The sequence below is a fragment of the Macrobrachium rosenbergii genome, chromosome 27, assembly GCF_040412425.1.
Source record: "Macrobrachium rosenbergii isolate ZJJX-2024 chromosome 27, ASM4041242v1, whole genome shotgun sequence".
NCBI lineage: Eukaryota > Metazoa > Arthropoda > Malacostraca > Decapoda > Palaemonidae > Macrobrachium > Macrobrachium rosenbergii.
Window position 1 is genome coordinate 4,425,414 of NC_089767.1, and position 23,203 is coordinate 4,448,616.

A 23,203-nucleotide genomic window follows, 5' to 3' on the forward strand; every position below is an offset into this window, starting at 1 on the left:
TAAAAGTGCTTATGACACGACGCCAGCGTCAACCATGAAAGTGCTTCTGAAATTATGCCAGTGTCAACCATAAAAGTGCTTCTGACATGACACAGGTGTCAACCAAAAAGGTGCTGCTGTCATGATGCCAGTGTCAACCATAAAGGTGCTTCTGACATGAAGCCAGTGTCAACCAAAAAAGTGCTGCTGACATGACACCAGTGTCAACCATAAAAGTGCTTCTGACATGATGCCAGTGCCAACCATAAAAGTGCTTCTGACATGATGCCAGTGTCAATCATAAAAGTGGTAATAAGTACAACTGCTACAATCACGTTGATGTACATATGTCATTACAATCCAGAGAAATCAAGGAATGCTGCTAAAGATAAATCCACAAATATGACACAACTACTTGAGGGACAAAGGTATCACTACACTTCATCCCTGACATATTAGTGCAGCAGCAATGTAGGGGCCAAAGAGGTTATACTACTGATCAACTTACAATATACAAATATAACCTGACAAGTCACTTATGATGGCTTCACAACAACAAAGATATAAAAGCCTCAGACACTTTTAGTTTCAATTATACAAATGACCTCAAAATAATCGTACTGCCAAAATCATTCATTATTGATGAAACTAATCGCATTATGGTTAAAAGAGTCTACATATTTCAAAATCCTCACCAGGGCATGCCGCAGCCAGACTACGCTCCAGCCTACTCGATTGCTGTGGTTTTCTTGACAATAGACCTGGTGATCGTGGGGCGCCTGCGTTTCAGCATCACGCCAGTGAAGATGGATCCTAAGAAGGTCAGAGGGATTTTCAAGATACCTGCTGTCCTTCTGGTTCTGGTAAGGAAGTTGTCCTGAGAATCTTTTCACCTTCCGATATAAAAATGTCCAAGTTTTCAGCAAAATAACAACTTTTCCCTAATCAGATGCATCTTTCTCTTACAATATGAATTTGCCACTGCTCATGAACATACTTTTCTCTATTCAGCCAGCTAGAGTGATCAGGATCATTTTTCCATGGGAATTCAATTCCATTCTCTTTGCTTTCCATTGCTCTTAAATGTATTCCATAGGACATACAAACTTTATTTTTTGTACTGGAGATATGGATACCTTTAAAATAAATCTCTTCACATTAAACTCAAAAATTTATTTTGCTGAATGTAACTTTCTGGTTTCTCATTCTAACATCCAGAATTTTCATGTATTCTGAAAGTCTCCCCCAATTCTACCAAGGAATTTAAAATCAATTTGTTCTTCTCTTGATAGATATTTATGTTATCCTTTTTAATCTCAGCTCAATTCAGCATCTCTCTCTCTCTCTCTCTCTCTCTCTCTCTCTCTCTCTCTCTCTCTCTTTAACCCAGTTAAATTTCACAAGCTTGGCATTCCTCTCTTCACTCTATCCAAACTATTTATGTTTCTAATGTTGTAAATTTAAACTTGTTAAAATTTAACCACACTAATTATTTGCATCTGGAAATTTCATATATAATTAATGGTCTTCATAATTCACTGCAATATTCCATAATTTAACATTGGTTTTTAAAATCTAAAAACATTTATCATTCAGAAATTTATCACTAATCTCTTTTGTATAAATTCAGTTCCTCCAAGAAAGGTCCTTCTTTTCTCACAATATAATTCCTCAATCATTTCTAAATAAAATTTAAACAGGCATCTTTACTGATATTTTGGGTCTCCAGATGGCTTCTAACATGTTTTGGACAGACAACATAGTCTGCTTTTAAAAAGCTGGACATTGTTTAGTTGCTGTTAATTCTTTTCTTCATGCTGATTATTAAAGTTTCATGTTGCACTTATTCTCCCGTTAAACTTGGCCATTGTTTCTTTTGCCTTCATCTGCTAGGTTCAAATTTAAGGATCAGTGACAATTTGCTTGACCAGTGACCCCACCATCTCATCTCTGTAGATATTATTTTAGTCACAGCTCCACTGAGCTCAAAGGGACAATCCTCATCCTTTCAGGCACCCATATGATACTCGACAGGTCCCCTCTTCCCAAACTGACACTGGAAATTGGTAATCCTTACGTTACACTGCTCAACAGTTGTTTCTGCTGCCAAGGTTTAGAATTCTCTTATTGTTTTCTTCAAGATATTATTTTAGGATGTTACTGACAACCGCATCTCATATAAATTCTCACACACCGTTTTGCTTAACAGGGGAAATAGGTCTCAATACTTGGGACTATAGTCCTCATCCTTTCAAGATCTACCTTAAATCCAACCCAAGAGTTAGCAAATATATCCCAGCCAACGAAGACAATTGCTGTTCGTCCTGATCTTCATTACCCTTGTCAAGGACAATGAAACTACATCAATAACCAGTTTTACTGAGAAAGCAAAGATCCAGCTGATGATGTTGAACTACAAGAGAGGAACATTCCAACAATAGTAAATAAAAGATTTCAATACAGTGAACCCCGTTGCAAATAGCTAAAATCTGCTCAAAACAAAAACACTTGAACTGCCCATTTTGATAGTTTAAACACAGAAAAACCCTGTAAAAATGCATATACCTGAGTTTTTTATAGTTTTATCGCAAAAGTGCATTTATTCATGAAAATTATACTACAGTAATTGTTTTTCTTCAGTGAAAAATACAATGGGTGAATTTTCGCAATGATGGCTAAAAGGGCACCACGAATCATGAGAACGCTTAATGGGAGGTTTACTGTATGCATTAATACCATCACTTTTGCAGACTTAAACAATATTTTTAGGGTCAACATGAACAGCAATTGTCTTCTGTTGGCTATACATGACAATACAGGAAGCTGAATAACACCTTAAGTTTGCTGCTCATTCTGCAGAGTATAAATTCTCATCTCACACTGGTTTTCATTTGCTTAAGAGCTGTGGAATTCATCTTCCTGGTAATGTTATGGATGTTGATGCTTGTGAGTTTAGGTGGTGATGTGCTGTGGTGCAGTTTTAAAAAGACATGAATATCCCTTCATTTTTCATACTTATTCCTTAACTTTTATCTATTTATATACTGTATATGTGTTTTTATCCATTCATCTATTCATCTTCATCTCAAAATTACTACTGTATAAATTTTTGGCTCTGCTCTTTATTTCCTATTCAATTTTGTGGAAGCTCCAGCTAGTTTATTGCCTCTCGCAAACGACATGTACACATTTTGACTGACAATCAGGGTCATCATCCTACGAACAAATACAAAAACTTTGGAATTTGTCCTTTCTTCCCAAGACATGACACTTCAAATGGCAATCTTTCTTCTTGCTCTGGTGGAAGAATCATCACCATCATCCCTGCTTCCAATACAGTGTGGAGAAAAGGGCCTCTGTGAAAGTCTACCTGTCATCTCTCTCTTGCGCTTTATTATCCACAACTTCCCACCCATATTATATCCAGCCTCCCTACTTATAGTTCCTCTCCAAGTGGGTCTGGGTCTTCCAACTCTGCTGGTGCCCAAAGGATCCCAGTTGACTAGCAATTTCTCCAAAGGGTTTTGCAAATGACACATCCAACTTCAGTTTTACTTATGGAACTTCTATAATTTCCCTTATGCAAAGAACTCCCTAGCCTGACTCCTGATTCTTCTTAAAAGCTAATCAAGAGAAAACCTTTCAGATATACTTTCATTGTTATACAACAATCCTTATGACAATAAGATAAAACATATGTATAATCTTAGGCTTAAATGCAATTTCAGTCAAATTGAGTTCCAAATCTTATTCATCTTGCCTATTGCTTGATTTTCCCTTTTTAATCTTTCACTAAATTCCAACTCAAAAGAACCTGTACTGGATTCTTCGTTCCCAGTGCTGTCACTAAGCTAAGGCGTAGGTTGCCTCGAAGTGTCTTCTCCAACTATATCCATCGCCTGCATCTTCCTCTGCTTAACTAATCCTTCCTCACACTATCAAAACCTGGTACCCCCGCCCTCTTCACTCCTCACCCTCACTCAGCTTAACACATGCCATACCATCTCAGTCTCAACCTCAATTCACTTATAATCATATCAATAATCTTTAGCACCTCGGCACTTCCAATTTCTACATTATCCATTCCCCCAAGCTGTTTTCACTCTACTTTCAACCTCAGAACTGCCCATTATCCATTCCCCAAGCTTTGATAGTTTAAACACAGAAAATCACTGTTCCTTAAAGATCTGACTTCAATATTCCTTTCTCCATCTAATGTCATTTCATCCATTTACGCATACTGTCCTCATTACTTTCAATTTTCTGTTTGGTAAATTAAATCAGTGCATTTATTGTCAAGTTCTTAAAACTTTTTTATTATGAAATTGAAGATAAGAGCAACCAACAAAGGTAAAATAACATTCCCTTGTAACATCCCACTATTTAGTGGAAATTCACTCAACAAGACCCCATCAACATTAGCTTTCCATCTACGCTGTTCGTGGATAACTTCAATTAGCTTTATGTATCTAATGGGAATGCCTTAGTGATGTAAGGCCATCCATAACACTGGTCTGTGGACACGTACCAAATGATTTTTCATGATCAATAAAAGCCGCATGGCGATTTTTACAACTTCACCACTGCAACACAATGTCTTTTAACACGTATTTGAGCTATACAATTCCTGCATTTTCTAAAACCAACATCAAAAGCTCTCTCAGCCTATTTAAAGATATGAATATTTTCATTACAGTGACATAATCATGATGCCTCTATAGCTACCACATTCAGTCATCTTTCTTTGGCACCATAGCTATGAGTTCCAATTCACAATCATCAGGCTTTGCTTCCTCATTCCATATTCTGAAAAACAGTAGAATGCTGCAGCGATCTCCTACGCTTTTGTTTCTTTTCAATTCCACTTCAGAAGTGTGAATTTATTCACTAGCACTTTCAGGTCTTTGGCAGTTTCTTGTATTCGCGGGGATGGTTTCTAAAAACACTTAGAACTGCCTATTTTGATAGTTTAAACACAAAAAAGCTGTAAAATGCTTATACCTGAGTATTTTAATAGTTTTATCACAAAAATTATATGAAAATACAGTAATTATCTATTTCTCAAAAAATACAATGCCTTTTTAACAGAATAATGGCTAGATACGTTCCACAGAGAAACCCGCGAATGCGTGAGTCCGCGAATTGTGAGAATGCGAATGCGGCGGTTTAATGTATATCACTTAAGTTATCCTTCTAACATCTCTCAATCAATGCCTCACAAAAGTATTTTGCTTAGCATTGTCTTTCTCTTCTTCTTCATGTCATTAGTGACCCAACCTTCCTTGTGACTGGTATATTCCCAATGTCATTTTCACCCACGTAAACCCGTCAACTTCTTTCATTGCTATAAGGACCAATTTTCAAGCACTCAACATTCTTCTCCTCATTCTCATGAGATTAATATTTTCACCAAAATGAATATTCTTCTAGATGTAGAGGAGTACTGTACTGTTTTTCAGGGTTGATTTTTATCAGGTGTGTTCAATCACCCTACGTTTGTACTGACAATTTTCATGTGATGATTCTGCTATCTCATTTTGAGGGTAACTTTCAAATTTCAAACCCATTTGCTCTTCTGGCAATAATGTCCCATGATCTTTTTGTATTTTGTTTCATGTGGCACTAAATTCAATTTGCTTCAATTCCTTTTCCTACTTTCTGTACAGTGGGCAAATTCTTCTCACACTGAGTTTTGCAGTTTGGTGATTCAGTACTTGTCTTGTAAAGCAAACATGAACAATTTTCATAATTAGTATTTTCCCTGTGTTATAACTTTTATCATTACTATATATTTAAACATTATCAATTATTCACAATTTGAATTTTTCATCCTTGACCAGATTACAAGTGTAGTGGCTGGTGCTTCATGTGGAATGATTTGGACATTTCAACTCCTCCTGGTAGAGGATGTGGCCAAGATGTGGGACCCAAACTTCCCTTTTACAAAGCTTCTGCAAGGACTCATTGTCTTTGTTCAGTGCTTGCTGAGTGAGATGCCATTCTTCTACCTGGCAGGTGAAGTATTTTACTATTCAGATTGCATGTCTTTAAGTATTTACATAAAAATAAACCTTTGCCTTACTGCAGCCATATGTTTAGCTTTGAAGGGAATCAGTTACCAATTTACCCAAGAGAATTATCTTCTCCCTTAGAGGGTGAGAGATCCACTCAAATGCAGTAACACCCCACATCTCACTTTCACACATTCAGTATGAATATTATTTGTGCTTCTTTCTTCACTACCTATTCTAGATTCCTTAGTGATTGTCTTGATGTTTTTCTTTGAGCATGCATTACTGGGTCCATACCTTTAGCCTTCAAATGAATATCCTACAGATATTCATATACAGTACTGGACTGTATCCCAACCATATAACTTTGATGGCAAAGCACAAGTTGGCCAGCCATTTTCTCATAACACCCTTTAATCTGATTCACCACCCGCCCCACCCCCTTTACACTAACCAGAAGAAATAAAATTCAAAAGTTGTGGTCTATTTTCTAAAAATAACAGCAGTCCAATCTGTTTCATTTCTACATCAGTACTGCACAGTACTACAGTACATGCATCTGCTGAGGAAATGCTAAGGCCAGGTGACCAAAGATCCAAAAAGTTTATGTTCCCCACTCAAACAGACCAGACAAGACCTGCGATGTTTGTCAATTGTAGTCAGAACCACAGGGGTTAACCTCTGAAAGATGGTATGCATCTGCCATTTCCAAAGTCTTCCTCACTATTTCCCAATCTTCTTCTCACTTGCCTGGTGCTGACAACTAAACTGCTGCACTGCCAGATAATATACACACTTGTCAGAACTTAAAACAAAGGACTTTTGCATGAGAAATTATTCTGAAGCCTTGAGAGACTTGATGTCCACTTACTCCTTCCAACACCTAGCACTCTGCTGTACATCAAACTTCTCTCTCTTTGGCAGCTTCTCCTCCCACTCTTCCCGACCTTCATTTACATCCAGATTTTAAGGTTTTAATCGGGTTCCTCTTTAGCTATATTGCATACACATGCCCCATATGCTATTACCTGTACTTCCACAATTTCTTCAGTGGTGGAAGGAAGTCTCTCTTTTGCTCCTTCCTACTTTTTCTCCTGCTATCCTCCTCTCCACGTCTACTTCAAGCTCTTTGCAAAACGCTCTTTTGGATGAGTCACAGATTCTGGAAGAACTGCCCTCAGCAATCGCTTAGGATCTTTCTCCATATCTTCAGATTTTGCAGTTTCTAACATAAATAAAATATTCATATGCCTCATTATGACTCTCAAAAGGTGCATCCTTGTCCCTACATTAACAAAGTCCAGTGGCCAAACCTTTATTGTCGCTTATTCTGCTCCTTATCACCATTCCTCTAAGAATGAAATAGCCTTATGCTTGAGTATGTGAAGTTCGTGCTGAGGCTACTTAAGCCCTATTCAAGTAAAACTTATCGGTAAATCAAGTCAAGCCTGTAGTGGGTTGGAGTTAGCCCTCCTTGTCTTCTACATCAGTAACATCTTCCAATATACATGATCTACATACATCTGCCAGCAAGGCAACTGAGTAACTTCTTTTCTACCTTGAGCTTCTATATTTCCTGCATGTTTCCTTCGTTTCAGTCACTTTACCCACTGTAAACCACTCGTCATCACCATTACTGGATTTCCTTCATGGGTATCTGGATCCTGAACTCTGCTCTACCATAAACATCAAAAAAAAAGGAAAGCTTTCCACTTGTTGAAAAATCTGCCAACTTCTAGATCACATTGACCTAAGTAAATTTCTGTCAAGAATAGGGCAATGATATTTCCTTTCTAAACTTTTTTTTTTTTATGTTTGTTGATACAAACCATTACCTTTCGACTAACTTGCCACTCCTTCCCCACTCATTAGGAGCAGACATAAAATATCTAGATTAAGGTACAGCTCCATAACGAATGAGGTTGAAAATTGTAGGTGTCTGCAACTCTGATGTAACATTTTCTTCTTAAAAAAATACTTTTTAATTCAAAACTTTCTTAGAAAAACAATTTCCCCTCTTTCAAGGCAACTATCATTTGTCTGATTCACATACCACTATTCTTTAAAATTAAACTTTTGATTTAAAAATCTTGCATGAATGAAAAATAATAACCAGAGAATACAAGAAAAATTTTGCAGATTTTGACAGGTAATGACTCTCCACAGGTCACATCATAGCAAGAATTGGTCATTTCTACTCCTTCTTTTTGGCACTTCTCGCATTCTGCGTCCGTCTGTGCTTCTACTATACTGTGACCAATCCGTGGTGGTTTATACCCATAGAACTCTTCCATGGGATGTCATTTGGCCTTGCATATGCAACCATGGCTGCCTATGCCAACAGCATCACTCCCAAAGGAGCAGAGGCAACAACTCAGGCTATCTTCGGAGCAGCTTTCTTTGGAGGTGAGAGTTCCTCTTTGTCTTTTGGGTTAGGATTCATAAATTATTCATAAATATTGCATTTACAGCAACAGTATCAATCAATGTGAAAATCTCCTCAGACTTCAAATCATCTTCTTATAATCTTTCACATTCTTTGAAACATTATAATGTGTGCTGATAATACACCAGTGTCTTTTTCAATAAGCCACATTGCTTATACAGGCAGTCCCATTCAGCAGCCATGTCTTAAGCCAAAAATCGTTGTAGCCCGAAATACTGTCGGAAATCGTAAGAAAACCTTGCTTTTAATCATCAAAAAACCTCCAAACTTTTACCATTCTGCCCTTTTTGGAGCCATATTTCTTCCGTCGGATTGGCGTCATAACCAAAACATGCATTGTAACACCGGAAATAATTTTTGATAATATACAGTGAAACCCCCGTATTTGCGGGGATGCGTCCCACACCACCCCCGCAAATAGCTAAAATCCACGAATACTTAAAACTACTGTAAAAACACTTAGAACTGCCCATTTTGATAGTTTAAACACAGAAAAACCCTGTTTTAAACACAGAAAAACAATGTAAAAATGCATATACCTGAGTATTTTAATAGTTTTATCACAAAAAATGCATTTATTCATGAAAATTATATGAAAATACAGTAATTAGTGAATGTTTCTCAGTGAAAAATACCGTGAATGGGCGAATTTTCCGCGAATGATGGCTAGATATGTTCCACAGAGAAACCCACGAATGCGTGAGTCCGTGAATCATGAGAACGCGAATACGGGGGGTTTACTGTATTTGAAGAGTGTCATAAACTAAGTCGAGCCCATCGTAACCAGGGGACTGCCTGTAATTATATGTCACTATCAGAAAATTTCAGATAGCCAGAGTACAGGATTGAGTGATCCTTAGTTTCAGCTACCGGGCATCACAACTTTGTAGGCCATAGCTGAAAGTTGGGTACTGGAGCAAGGAGGGAAGGGACCAAAGTGATTAGATGAACAGTAAATCAACATAGTTTCAAAGAAATAGCAATACAGGCAGTCCCCAGTTTATGACGGTTCTGGCTTACAACGTTCACGAGGTTACGATGTTTTTCAAATATATTCATCAGAAATTATTTCCAGGTTTACAACACATGTTCTGGGGTTACGACGTGTCATACGCCGATCCGACGGAAGAAATATGTCTCCAAAATGGCACAATAATCAAAATTTGGAGTTTTTTTTATGAAAAACTCAATAAAAATACAGTTTACATCATTTTCAATACACACAAAACATTAAAAGTTTCGATACACCCAAAACATTAAAAGTAAGGTTTTCTTAGGATTTTTGACGGTAATCGACAATTTTTCGGTTTATGACGCGGCATAAAAACGGAACCCCCATCGTAAACCGGGGACTGCCTGTACTGTATATAAGGAGCCATGGGCGCCATAATACATGTTGAACTTCCTCATGAAGATTACTGACTTCCTAAGCTGGATCCATATGAATGCCTACTTGTTTTGATTAAAAAAATTGAATACTGTAGCCTCATGATTTCATAATCCTATAACAACAATTATTCAGTAACCTTTGCTGTACTGTCCCTTTGTTTCCTCCAGCCTCATTCATTAAAAAAACACACGCACTAAAAGGTACATGACAGGTTAGCCTTCTATAGCTCTATATAAGCAAGTGTAGCTTTTTGTATTCTTTCACTGAGAGGCCTTTGCAGTTGCAGAATGATGTGCAGTCATCAGCTTTAACCTGGAGGCATAAGATGTTCCAGTATATTACCAGAAAATACTGAGATAGTAGATTTTCATGGATGATAGCCTGAAATTTTATTTTCATCAGAAAATTAAGAATGAACTTGTTAAATGCAATTTACTCTTTTCTAAAACTAGAATTCACAATTCCTCTTTTTTCAGGTACTGGTGTAGGAGGCCTTGTGGGGGGCTGGCTATTCGAAATGATGACTGGTTGGAAAGCTTTCCTTACTGCAGGAATTGCAAATGGAATCTATGCCTTCATCTTTCTTGCAATTCACCTGATCATTTCTCAGTCCATGAAGAGTCAGCATGTAAGAGGTATGGATTTTCTTTTGAAATGTTTTGTCATGAAATGTTTACCATTTGAAATTTTTTTACGTTTTTATGGTCATATAAGAATCCCACTATGAAGACTAACTATTACATATAAGTATTTAATGCCCAATTTAAAAATTCTTTTGTTATGACAGAAAGTGAACAATTCTTTGCATAATAATATAACCAACCAGAAATTTGGTCAATTATAAATGGGGACAAAAATTACCCATTACTGTTAAGCAGTTCCTTACACTGTAATAGTAATGACTTGAACGAGAAGTATTGCCAGATGCATATCAATGCCTAAGTTTCGATCACTTGCAGGAAGGAAAGATGGAAAACCGAACGAGTCAGCAGCTGAAGAAGAAATGGAGAAGCTGCAAGGAGTTAACACTATCACCTGATCAGAGGATACTTGTGCAGTAGCTTCTAAAACAGTGAAGTCCACTCGAGGGAACAGTTACCAGAAGTCGCTCTACGTTTCTTGTAACACACTTAAACGCCCCTAACGGTGATCTTTACGCAATGGTGAACCTCTTAAAATACGAGCCAAAGAATTTGGGATGATCTGCAGAGAAACAACACTGTCTTCACATCAACTGCAGAGAAACAACACTGTCTTCACATCAACAAAGATCCTAGACCAAAGTGAGCTTTCACACCCCACCACTCTCACTGACTAAATAAAGAATGCCTGTTTGTATCAAAGGCAACAAGTTTGAGATGATTATCCGTATGTAAATGGATCTCGAGCAACGCGTGTTATCTAGATGTTATTTTTGCATATATATATTATTTATGACCTTTACTTAATAAAATAAAAGTAATGCTACTTGGATGGCTATTTGTTTCATCTATATGCAAAATCTTGTTAATTTTATATATGCATATATATATATATATATATATATATATATATATATATATATATATATATATATATATATATATATATATATATATATATATATATATATATATATATATATAAAACGTATATAAAACGTATATATGTATACAGTAAACCCCTGTATTCACGGGGATGCATACCACAAACCCCTGCCCCCACGAGGTTAAAATCCACAAATAGTTAACACCCACCCCTCTAAAAACACTTATAATTGCCTATCTTCAAAGTTCAAATACCAAATGTAGACCTTAAACTAGCATCCTACATCAAACATACCTTAAATTATTATCCTACTACAGTATTGTATTAATCTTTGAAATGGTATTATTAATATTATTTCAAAGTCATCTTAAACATTCCACCCTTAAAAATATATATGCATATACTTCTAACCCTTCCAGCCAGTAAGAGAGAGAGAGAGAGAGAAATTTTTCAGTATCCTTGTGGGCAACATATTTGACCTTCAGTGGGCAACACTTCCTCCCCCTTGTGGTCAATATGTCAATATGTCAAGACAATTGACAGTTAGATTACAACCCCCCGCCCTCCAAGTTTTCGGAAAAGACTGGGAATCGATATGTTTTCTTTTAAAATTTTAAATAATTTACTATAGAAAGGCATAAATGTTGTAATTATAGCATGAAAAATATGAAAAAATTAATAACAAAGCAACACCATGTTTTTCTATAAGGCTACAGTATACAAAACAAACAAACATATATGTTACATATGCATAAAAAATCTATCTCAGAGAGAGAGAGAGAGAGAGAGAGAGAGAGATATGAAATACAAAGAAAATAATCTAGATTAGTAGATGAGAGATATAGAGAGACTCTTCGGCGAGGTGCTAACCCTTTTTTTGCATAATAACAGTTACGCCTTCATCCCTCCCCCTAAGTTGGATACAGAAAAAGATCAGGGATTGAACTAAAATCTTACTAATTCACTATATTTTCTTTAATGAATTGATATTTTGCTGTGCTTACACTGATATTAACACCTGAAAATTAGTAAATCATTTATTCATCATACAAAACAAATAAACATACATATTACATATGCATAAAAATTCTCTCATCTCAGTGAGAGAGAGAATTATTATTTTTATTACTGAATGTTATTATTTAAATTAGTAAATCATTTATTTATCATACAAAACAAACATACATACATATTACATATGCATAAAAATTCTCTCATCTCAGTGAGAGAGAGAGAGAGAGAATTATTATTTTTATTATTGAATGTTATTATTTAATCTTATTAATCTTATTTAAAAATTAGTGCTGTAAATTATTATTTTACCATAAAATGTATTTGTACTTACAGTACAGTATTTAGCCATGAAAATAATGTGAAAATACAGAACATTGCTCTACGAGAAAATCCGCGAATGGGTGAGTTTTCCCAGTTATTGACGATCTGGTTTTACGGTGCTTGTCTAGCAACGAAAATAGATGATTTTTGGTGCCAATATGTGCCAATTTCCGCTTAGTAGTGCCAGTAATTGGGTACTAGCACTGATACATACCTAACAGAGGTGCAGATCTCTGGTTATCGGTGCATTGTCTCGATTATCGGCAATTTTCACTTATCGTCATGCCGTCGGAACACAATCCCGCTGATAACCAGGACAGCTTGTAAATATGTATTTATGTATGTATGAACATATGTATGTGTACATATATATATATATATATATATATATATATATATATATATATATATATATATATATATATATATATATATACAATATATATATATATATATATATATATATATATATATATATATATATATATATATATATATATATATATATATATTATATGTATATATATATATATATATATATATATATATATATATATATGTATATGTATATATATATATATATATAAATATATATTTATATATATATGAATATATATATATATATATATATATATATATATATATATATATATATATATATATATATATATATATATATATATATCCTGGCCTATTATCTAAGAAACTGGGCTTCAATCTCAATGTTAGAAATTTATTTATATAAATATTATACATACATATATATACAGTATACATATATATATACTGTATATATACTCTATATATATATACACATATATAATTATATACATACTAACTGACTAAGCTGGAACTTCCTGGGAAAACTCTGAAGAACTGAGAAAAATTGTCCTACATCTCCTTTGAATTGTTCTGTCATGTGAAGAATGTGTACTGTCAATGAAAATGCTTTTCTTTCCTGAGATTAATAATTCTGTCTTAAATTCATTAAAGGCGACTCTCTGCTCGGGGAATAACTGAGTGTCGTACAGACTTCCGCAACCAGAAATCCACGTATACCGAAAGGTTAGTGTGTGAAGCAGTTCACTCATGGAAATGGATAACGAATGACTCTCTGCAAAGACTACATAGGGGACCCTTTGACAAATTATACATACCATCCGTAACAAAAGAATGTCACGTCAGTGACCGTATCAAGTCATATTTAAAAGCAAAAATCACACAGGAACTGCCTTACCATCAGCGAAAACCTGTACTAATGTTAGCCTCTCTCTCTCTCTCTCTCTCTCTCTCTCTCTCTCTCTCTCTCTCTCTCTCTCTCCCTTTTAGTCAGATCAGAATTTAACTGAATGATTTTACAGTAATAATGAAAAAAACAACAAATGATGAAAGACGTCAGCAGGTCTACAGGGATGAAGTCTGTTTGAGCATACTGTATGCACAACTTCATTTAACCAGGGACTGTTCAGTCACCTAATCATCACCTCATTTTTAAGACTGGTATTTGACCGTTATCGTATAAAACCTAGGTGCTAGGTTATTAAGATATAGTGTCCGTTGGCTATATAAATATTAAATTATCATGATGGTAATTTTAGACACTGTAAAAAGAGCTGCAACGGTTTTCGGTTTCCTGTGTGTATTAACGAACGCGTTTCAGTTTCCTTTGGCATTTCTGGGAGAAAGTGAAGGCCAAAGTCTAAATGGTCTAATATATAAATTGTCGATATATGGTGATTTTTTAGTGGATTCAGTACTTAGATATGATGATGGTAATACCTCAAGGTACTTATGAATTTGTATTTTATTGGCAAGGTATAATTAAGATATGAACACTGAAAAAATGTGGCAATTTCATCACGAATAATTTTTTAATGAGGGGGCAGTTCTGTCACAAAAGCACTTAGTCTGCTAATACGCACGCACAGATGGTGATGGATTTTCCTCAGCAATGAATTGGTCTTGATCTCGAAAGTTGTGCCCGTAACTACGAAGTTTTTTCGCAGATTTAGTGCTTAGATATGATGATGGTAATACCACAGGATACTTAAGATTTTGTATTTCATTGGCAAGGTATGATTAAGATGCATTTGGCTTAAAATAAACACAGAAAAAATTTTGTAATTTCGGCACTAATTATAAAAGAAGAACAACGTGAGCAGGTAGGTGGATTGCATAACTGTAGTATTTTGGACAGGTTAGGCTAGAAAAACTTTCAAGTGGTAGCAGAGCATGGCTGGTTAAAAACATACTGATTCAATGATAAATTTTTGGAGATGAATTGGAAAAGAGACTGTCTGAGATTTAGCGGGACACAGGGCGATTGATTATAAAGGATGAAGAGGACAAGTAGAGGATTGGCTTGTGGTGTGTGGAGAAGAAGTGAAATATCTGGGGATAGAGATAAGAATGAGCTTAAAAAGCTTTTATAATTACCAGAAGGGATAGATAGAGATGAACTTAAGGGTAAAGAGGGTTCAAAGATAATCCTGTCCCAACTAGATGAAGTGTATCTGAAAGATACGCTGACAGAAAATTTCAGTAAAATGAAAAACTATTTTAAAATAGAAAGAGTTGATTGACTGATTATGAAATTCAGGTCTTGAAGACCAAGCGCCAGAACCCATCAGCGCCAAAATAGAAAGAGAATCTGGTGAAAAGATGAGAGATTTTATAATTAGGCATGAAAAGGCAGAGTCAGCGTGTAATAGAGCGACAGGGAAAAGCATGTTTGAAGGGGAAGCAGGTTTTCATGTACTGCAACAAGCAAATCTCACAGAAAATCAAAACCAAATGGTATTAGCAGTTTGTGGTCAAGAAAAGTAGGAATATAAAACAGTGTCACAAATAATGGAAAGAATATTTGAGGGATTAGGGAATAAAGAGGAGGTGGAATGGTTGGGATCAGAAGGTTGTGTCAAATTTGGGAAAGGGAGGGAAAATCAAAGATATCGGGGAAAAGGGAATCGAGGTAGAGGTGGAAGAAATCCTATAAATAGAGAAGGGAAAGTACCACTGTGTGCAATATGCAAATCAGAATGGCATTGGCCTAAAGATTGTCCTCAGAATTTTCAACATAAGAAGAAATCCAGACACTGGACAAAAAGAAGAAAAAGTTTATGTAAGAGAGAGGTTAGTAAAACAGAGGAAGAATCTTGGGAAGAGGCTGATGCAATTTTAGACTCAGGATGTAAATCAACAGTTTGTAGGGAACTGTGGCTAGCATGCCTGTTGTTGGTTTGAATCATGAAGAACTGAGGAGAATGTTGAAGACAGAAATTTTGCAGGGTGATGTACCGTTGTTAATAGGTAAGAAAACATGAGTAAAATGGGTATGACTATAAATTTAAGAGAATTGTTAAAATAGAAGTATTAGTGGAAATGAAGATAAAGTTAAGAGAAGACAAACAGGGCCACTTAAGAATACCAATTTTGAGGAGGAAGGTAGAAGAATTGTTACTGGAGGGATGGAAGGGAAAGAGTCTAAGGAAATTAAAGGTGCAATGATGAAGTTACATCTACAATTTGGTCAAAGAAGTGGAGATAAAATATGGAGGCTAACAGAAGAAGCACAATGTGATGGTTTGAGAGAGAAAGAAAAAGAGGAAATAAAAAAGTTACTATCAGACTTAATTGTAACTTGTGAGGTATGTAAAAGATACAAAATAAACCCAGCTAAACCAGTAGTAGGATTTAATGAAGTTGTAGCTATGGATGTGGGAGAGATAGAAGAGAGAAAGTTCTTGGTAATGGTAGATGTGGCAACAAGGTATTGTCAGGCTTTTCGGATAAAAGACAAGAGACCAGAAACTATTGTAAAGACACTTTTTGATGGGTGGTTTGCTATATTTGGAGCGCCTTCTAAAATATTACCAGACAACAAGGGAGAATTTGAGAATGGCAAAAAGATGGAATATTAAAGTATTGGCCACAGCATCTGAATCTACATGGAGCAATGGAATATGTGAAAAGATGGTAGGCACAATCAAAGAAAGCTTAAGAAAGATGAAAGATGATGAGGAAGTGAATTGGTCCGTAGCATTAAGATGGGTAGTGAGTGCTAAGAACTGGTTAATTAACAAATAATGGTGGTTTCTCCCCTAACCAATTAGTATTTGGAAAAAAACCTTCTTTGTCAAATTTAATGGGAGAAGAGAGTTCAAGTCCTGCAAGCAGAGAGAAAGCACAGTAAGGGATACACTGAATGCAATGCATAAGGTCAGAGAAGTGTTTATCAAAAATGAGTCTTGTAACATAAATAAGAATTGCTTTAAACAAAAATGTCAGAGAACATAAATTTGAAGGAGCAGTAGTGGGAGACGAGGTATTCTATAAGAGAGAAAATGAAAATGAATGGAGAGGACCTGCTCAGGTAGTGGGAGTATCAGGTAAAACGGTAATGGTTAAACATGGGGCTTCTCTAAGAGAAGTAGCAAGAACACATGTTACTAGGATTCAAAGACTATCACCAGAAAAAGAAAAGATACCTAAAATACATAAAACACACACTGTGAAGGATGGATCCTGCGCATCAAAGGAAGGAAATATAGATGGGCAGGAAGGAAAGATGATAACGGGCTGGAGAAGGAATGCAGATATAGAAGAGGCTACAGAAAGAGATTTGGCAGAGGAACATTGGAAGATGAAGGGGAGACTATGTTAAGTCTTGAAAGAAAAAGATCAAGCAAATCTTGGGCTGATTCATACAATGTAGAAGACTCGCAGTCATGTGACAAGGGATGGGTTAACTTAGGAGACCACAGCCATGTAGAAAAAATTGAAGATGAAGAAGAGGTTTTGCTGGGATTTGAAAATAGAAGCATAATTGAAGCTAAAGAAAAAGAACTGCAAAGTTGGAGGGAAAACAAGATATATGAGGTAAATGACACTGGACAAAAAGCTACATCTACATGATGGATAATAACTGAAAAGATAAAAGGGGGGGAAAGGATATGTAAAGCAAGATTGGTAGCTACAGGGTTTTGAAGAAGAAATGGCCGAATGGGAAAAAGACACTCCTACGTGCAATGGAGAAATTTTAAAATTTCGTTTGACAGTAATAAAACTTGAAAGATTGGAAGTGTTATACATTAGCTGTAAAAACTGCGTATCTACAAGGTGATGAAATACAACGAGAGGTATATTTAAAACCACCTAGTGAAGATGGTTGGAGTGGATTATGGAAATTGAAGAAAACTGTTTATGGGCTCAAGGATGAAGCAAAGGCATGGTATTTTAAGGTGGTAAAAGTGATGGAGGAGCTTAAGGCGAGAGTAGATTAAAACCTAATATATTCTTTTGGAGGAAAGACAATAAATTGAATGGTGTTTTATGAACATATGTAGATGATTTTTGCTATGGAGAAACTGAAGGATTTTTAAAGGAAACAACTGGGAAATTGAAAGGGAAATTGCAAATAGGAAATAAGAAAGTAAAAGTTTTAAGTATATAGGAGTAATAGTAGAGCATAAGGAAAATAGAATCTGTCTTAATCAGTGGCAGGATATAAATTCTATAAGAGAACCAGAAGCTAAAAGATTTACAGGTAATAGAGTATTAAGACAAAAGGAGTTACCAGAGTATAGATCAGTGGTAAGACAGTTGAATTGGGTATCACTACATACCATGCCAAAAACACCATTCGATGTTAGTGAATTAAGTAAAGCTTTTAATGAAGGACGACTCAAGATATGAAAAAGCTGATTAAAATGGTGACAAAAACTAAGAACATGATGAGAAGATAAGTGATAAAGAAGATGAGTTTAAAGAAGAAAATGATTTAATAATGAAGATGGTCAACTGCAGATATCTTTGACAGATTTAGGGAATAAAATGAAGATGGTCCACCATTGAAGCACAACCCTGGTTGGGGAGGCCATGAAAGATTGATTTTTGAAACAATTGTGGGAAGAGAAGTCCTTAGTTTTACAGACCACTGAGCTGAAAGCTCTCCAGAAGGCCCAGGATTAGCAAAGTCCACCATTGACCTAGCAGGGACCTCAACTTGTGTGGAATCCAACCAAGGATTGATATATAAATTCAAACATTTGTGGGAAGAGATAGCAGGAGGGAGAAAATTAGAAGCACTGGTTAAAACTGAGAGTAAAAGCCTAATGAGTGCAAAAAAAAGCACTGGTTAAAACTGATAGTAAAACCCTAATGACAATAAAATCAAGTACTGGAGTAAATAGTAAGAGATTAAAAACTGAAATTGCAGCAATAAGAGAAACAATAGAATCTGGAGAAATAAAGGTGGTGAGATGGATGAAAGGAAAGCATCAGATACCCGATGCACTGACTAAAGTGGGAGTTTCAGGGGAAAATATTAGAAATCACGTAGAAGGTAAAGAATTGCAGAATAATGGAGATTTGAGGGGATTAGGAATAAGAAGAGGTTGGAGGGGAGGGAGAAGAAGGTGTGATTATATGTCAGTTTTAGTAGTTTAATCATTATTATTTTAATTTTTATTTTCTTCATTAGTGAAATGGTATGGGCATTACGAAATGTATAAAAAGCATGTTTAATTTTAAAAGATGTTTTTATAGCAAAACATTTCTTATGTTTAAAAGTATCCATTCGTGTTGTGACATCACAGGACGACAAATGGCAGGGAGGAAGCAAAATGTAAAGAATGCAGGCGGAAGAGATGAAAACACTGTGGTGAGGTAGAGAGAGTTCTCTGATGGTTAGATTGTCAATTTTGAGTTGTAAGTCTGTTTTGTGGTTTTTTGTTGCTAAAACTGGATTATAAAAGAAGAATAACATGAACAGGTGGGTGGATTGCATAATTGTAGTATTTTTGGACAGGTTAGGCTAGAAAAACTTTCATCCCCTTCCTCCTTAGACAAAGGGGGCTCAGCAGACTGTCTGGGCTTCTGAAAAGCAAGCTTCTTAAAAACCTCCAGAAATTCCTCCTCCATTTACCAAAATTTTCCACTGAGGAGAGGACCAATCAGCACTTTCTGCACAAGGGGAAAAATGGACACAGTCTTTCCCTACAAAAAGAACAACGCTTATGTGGGTCTAGTGAGGTGGGAGACATGAAATGACCACAAGGCCATCCAAGTCTTCCACACCAGTGTTGCTCACATTTTTATTTTTATTTTGAGAAAAATATGACAACAGAGAGACAAAAGGCCACAAAAAACACAAAAACTTAAAAGAAGCAGAGCTGCAGACTGGTCATCCAAATTCAAGAATCACAACTGAAGAAAAAGTGACTGGTTAATGTGGGGGTATTTTCCCACAGACCTCACCATCTCTACCATGCTATCTTTGTTTCCCAAATCTTAAGCAGATACTCCAAATAAAAGGCAATGGTTTCTATCCCCTTAGGAACACATACGGCTTTGGCACTAAGCCCTGGAACTATACTTCTACATATGTTGAAGGTACATTTTAGTACACGGCATACTCAGTTCATGAATTCATAAAGTCTTACTTATCTTTAATACTGACGTCAGACTCGATAAAAAGTGTTTTGTCCTGCTTCTACAAAATTCTTACTTTTCACAAATACTTTCAGATACACTTGAACACTAAAACAAAACATTACAACTTTCTTAAACTTTAAATCATCAGAATAAACTTGAAATTGGGTAAATAAATAAAGAAGCATAACAGCATTTCCTTGAAAAGCACCCTTTATATGCACCACCCAGAATGTCTATACTGTATTTGAATAAACGTTTTAAAGAAAGTCATTCCAGCACCTGGCAACGAACTCAACAAAATATGACTAGGCCATGTTGGGTAGCAATCACACCGACATACCCTGTCACATGAACTGTACCTCTATGACAGTTGTAATTGTCTCAAATCAGTGTTGGGTCAATAGACACCTCCCACAATCATGGAACTGTGAGGGAGAATTGACAGCTTTCATGTAAAAGGGTAAGAGAGCTAGTTCATCATCAATATTTGGTAATGAGCTGGACTTTGCTTCGCTTGTTTCCATAGCACACAACACTACACATTCATACCTATATGGCTGCTGAATGCCAATTCTTACTTCTTGACAATTAAGAAGTAGTAAAACTAGCCTCAAGAGACCTGGGTGTCTTTAATTAACCATTTCTGATTTTTACTGCAAATGGTTTAAATCGAGTGATTTGGTCATATCATAAGTTGCTAAATATCCCACAACAAAGAATCAAAGAAAATCAATGAATAAAATTATTAAAAAGGCACTACATTATCTTAAGACTGAAAATAGGAATTTACCTTCATTTTCACCATCTGGCCAACAAATCCATCATAATGATGATAACCATTTGCAATACTTCTAGGACACCTAGAAATGATTAGGTTCATTAATTTCAAAATTAACATAAAGAGGATTCAAACAGCAGCAATAAAAGATGTTTTTCAATAACCAAAATGTATTATAGTGCCATATTTACATTTTATATACATACATCCTACATAAATCACTTCTAAAATATGCTTTGTGAAGTGGTTCAACCTCTCACAGAGTAATTATTTTTCTATCTTTTGATACTTCTACAATTGCAAAGTACTAAGTTGGCTACTACTTTCCATTAAGCTTTAGAAAGCTAGTCAATACCTTAAGGTCCAATCTACACACAAATGTCTAACAATAACAACTTTGTTACCAGAACAATACTGCTAAATGGCCTAAAAAATTTTATTTTTTTTTCAATTTGATGAAAACAGGTTTTGAACAATTTATTAAAAATTCAAGTACACTTCCTAAGCCTTCAGTATAACTGCATCTCTTAAATTATTAAACATTAGGTAGACTTTGAGTTCTTGGCTCCACAGAAAACGATAAATTACCAAAACCACAACAAGAAAGCCTATGTAATTTTAATACTGTACATAGATTCTGGTAATGGTACATACAGGAAAATAACAAAACAAATTGACATGTACAACAATAACTGAGTTTCTTTAAACAAAACAAAAAATGGGGGAGGAGTTACCGGGACCACTCTTTAAAATCAGTAATGCAAGTTGGAAATAACAGCTCGTGAAAAGTCGAAGGTAGTAGAGTGGCCTCCCATGTCCTTGGTGCGAACCTACGTGGAAGAAGTTGAAAACAAAGACTTGAGGTTACGTCTGCTCTATAAGCATGCACAATACCTTACAAGGTTAACTTACATGGTACGTAAAATAACAGTCATGCAAAAATATTACTGCTAAATACTGGAGTAACCTAAACAAAAGAGAAATGAAATGGACCATGCAACATATAAACATGCAATTGTGACTCTGTGACTCAATCCATGCAGTTTATGAAGTCCCACTGCATAAATCTGCATAAAATTTAACAGCTGGCACATAACCTAAATGTAGTAGAACAATTTGTGTATTGTGTTATGTGACAGCTGAGTGCCCAGCTAAATTCAAAACAACAAAAAATGTTTACAGGCATAAGCCTGGAAATTAAATGAAAACATTACTTCATGCACATTTAAGATTCTGCAACTCAACTGATGCCTGTAAATGAAAAAACTTTGGACACAATATGTGTTCCATGCTTAAGAGGAATTTGGTAAGTGAACTCCAAATAATGTGTGGCCTCCGAAATCATAACTCTAAGCATCCACATTACGTTAACTCCTACCACATCCTAGACATACAATTCCAACAGAAGACAAAGGTAAGAAAATAAATCTCTTTCTTGACTTTTGAACGAAAAGTTGAGGATGTTGTTAAACAAAATCATTACAGGGCATTGCTACGCTAGGTCATCTTACTAGAAAACCGATACAAAACTAAAGTAGCTAATGCCAAAGTTATCAAATAAGACCAAACCATAGTATATTAGCAGTTTTCCAACAACTTTGGTGTTATGACTAGCTATCTTTAACTAAATGCAATCAAAGTTTCAAATTTCCCTTCTTAATGGCTGAGGTTGGCGATGACAGCATTAGCAAACGCTGTAGTTGTGGCAAAGCCTCCCATGTCCTTCGTCCTTATCTAATTGTTACCACATAGCAGGCAGGAAGTAAGGGAGAAATATTAGAAGAATACATACACATAATGAAAGAGTATCGGCATTCAAAATCCTGATGTAAAATAGAACTGTCATATATAAAATAACACAAAACCTCCTCACTGGAACTTGACAAACAGCTTTCAGTATACATAAATATAAAATTAGAATCATCCGTCAAAATACATGCCGTCTGGGAAATATTGCTCTGTATGAACAGCCACTAAACACTGAGTTTTTAAAGCATATTCAAACATATCTATCAACCATTTGGTGCCCACATCTGCAGTCTCAAATGTTCCTTGACTTGAAGCCTTTTGTCCTCTAGACATAAAAAGATGCTTAAAGCACCCACCACCTGGCTCCACCAGTAGGATGCAACCACCCTATTCACTGTTTGTACAGTCTGGATATGAAACAGCAAGAATCAAGAGGCTTGGAGGAAGGAAATATGTACATGATGACAGGTTTACATAGATGAAGAAACTAGTTCGTGTTTTGAAAACTTTTTCATCACAACCCCATCAATCGCATTGTGCAACAATTGAAATTT

The 23,203-nt window shown here is 35.7% G+C and overlaps 2 protein-coding genes across 13 annotated transcripts in view; one reads left to right on the forward strand and one right to left on the reverse strand.

The window, feature by feature from the left end:
• Positions 1-11,297, forward strand: part of LOC136853361 (maltose permease-like) — a 46,314-nt gene extending 35,017 nt beyond the window's left edge. For all 6 annotated transcript variants that reach the window (XM_067128754.1, XM_067128755.1, XM_067128757.1 and 3 more), the window contains exons 7-11: positions 678-842; positions 5,820-5,994; positions 8,157-8,396; positions 10,303-10,461; positions 10,786-11,297. In XM_067128754.1, coding sequence (XP_066984855.1) covers positions 678-842; positions 5,820-5,994; positions 8,157-8,396; positions 10,303-10,461; positions 10,786-10,865 — 819 coding nt within the window. In that variant the 3' untranslated portion in view covers positions 10,866-11,297. The remainder of the gene's footprint in view (positions 1-677; positions 843-5,819; positions 5,995-8,156; positions 8,397-10,302; positions 10,462-10,785) is intronic.
• A 9,755-nt stretch (positions 11,298-21,052) lies between these two features.
• Idh3b (isocitrate dehydrogenase [NAD] subunit beta, mitochondrial) overlaps positions 21,053-23,203 on the reverse strand; it is a 45,939-nt gene continuing 43,788 nt past the window's right edge. For 4 of the 7 annotated variants that reach the window (XM_067128766.1, XM_067128763.1, XM_067128760.1 and 1 more), the window contains one exon: positions 21,053-21,730. In XM_067128766.1, coding sequence (XP_066984867.1) covers positions 21,653-21,730 — 78 coding nt within the window. In that variant the 3' untranslated portion in view covers positions 21,053-21,652. Of the gene's footprint in view, positions 22,635-23,203 lie in introns of all 7 variants that reach the window. The other 3 variants (XM_067128767.1, XM_067128762.1, XM_067128765.1) reach the window with 1 other exon arrangement.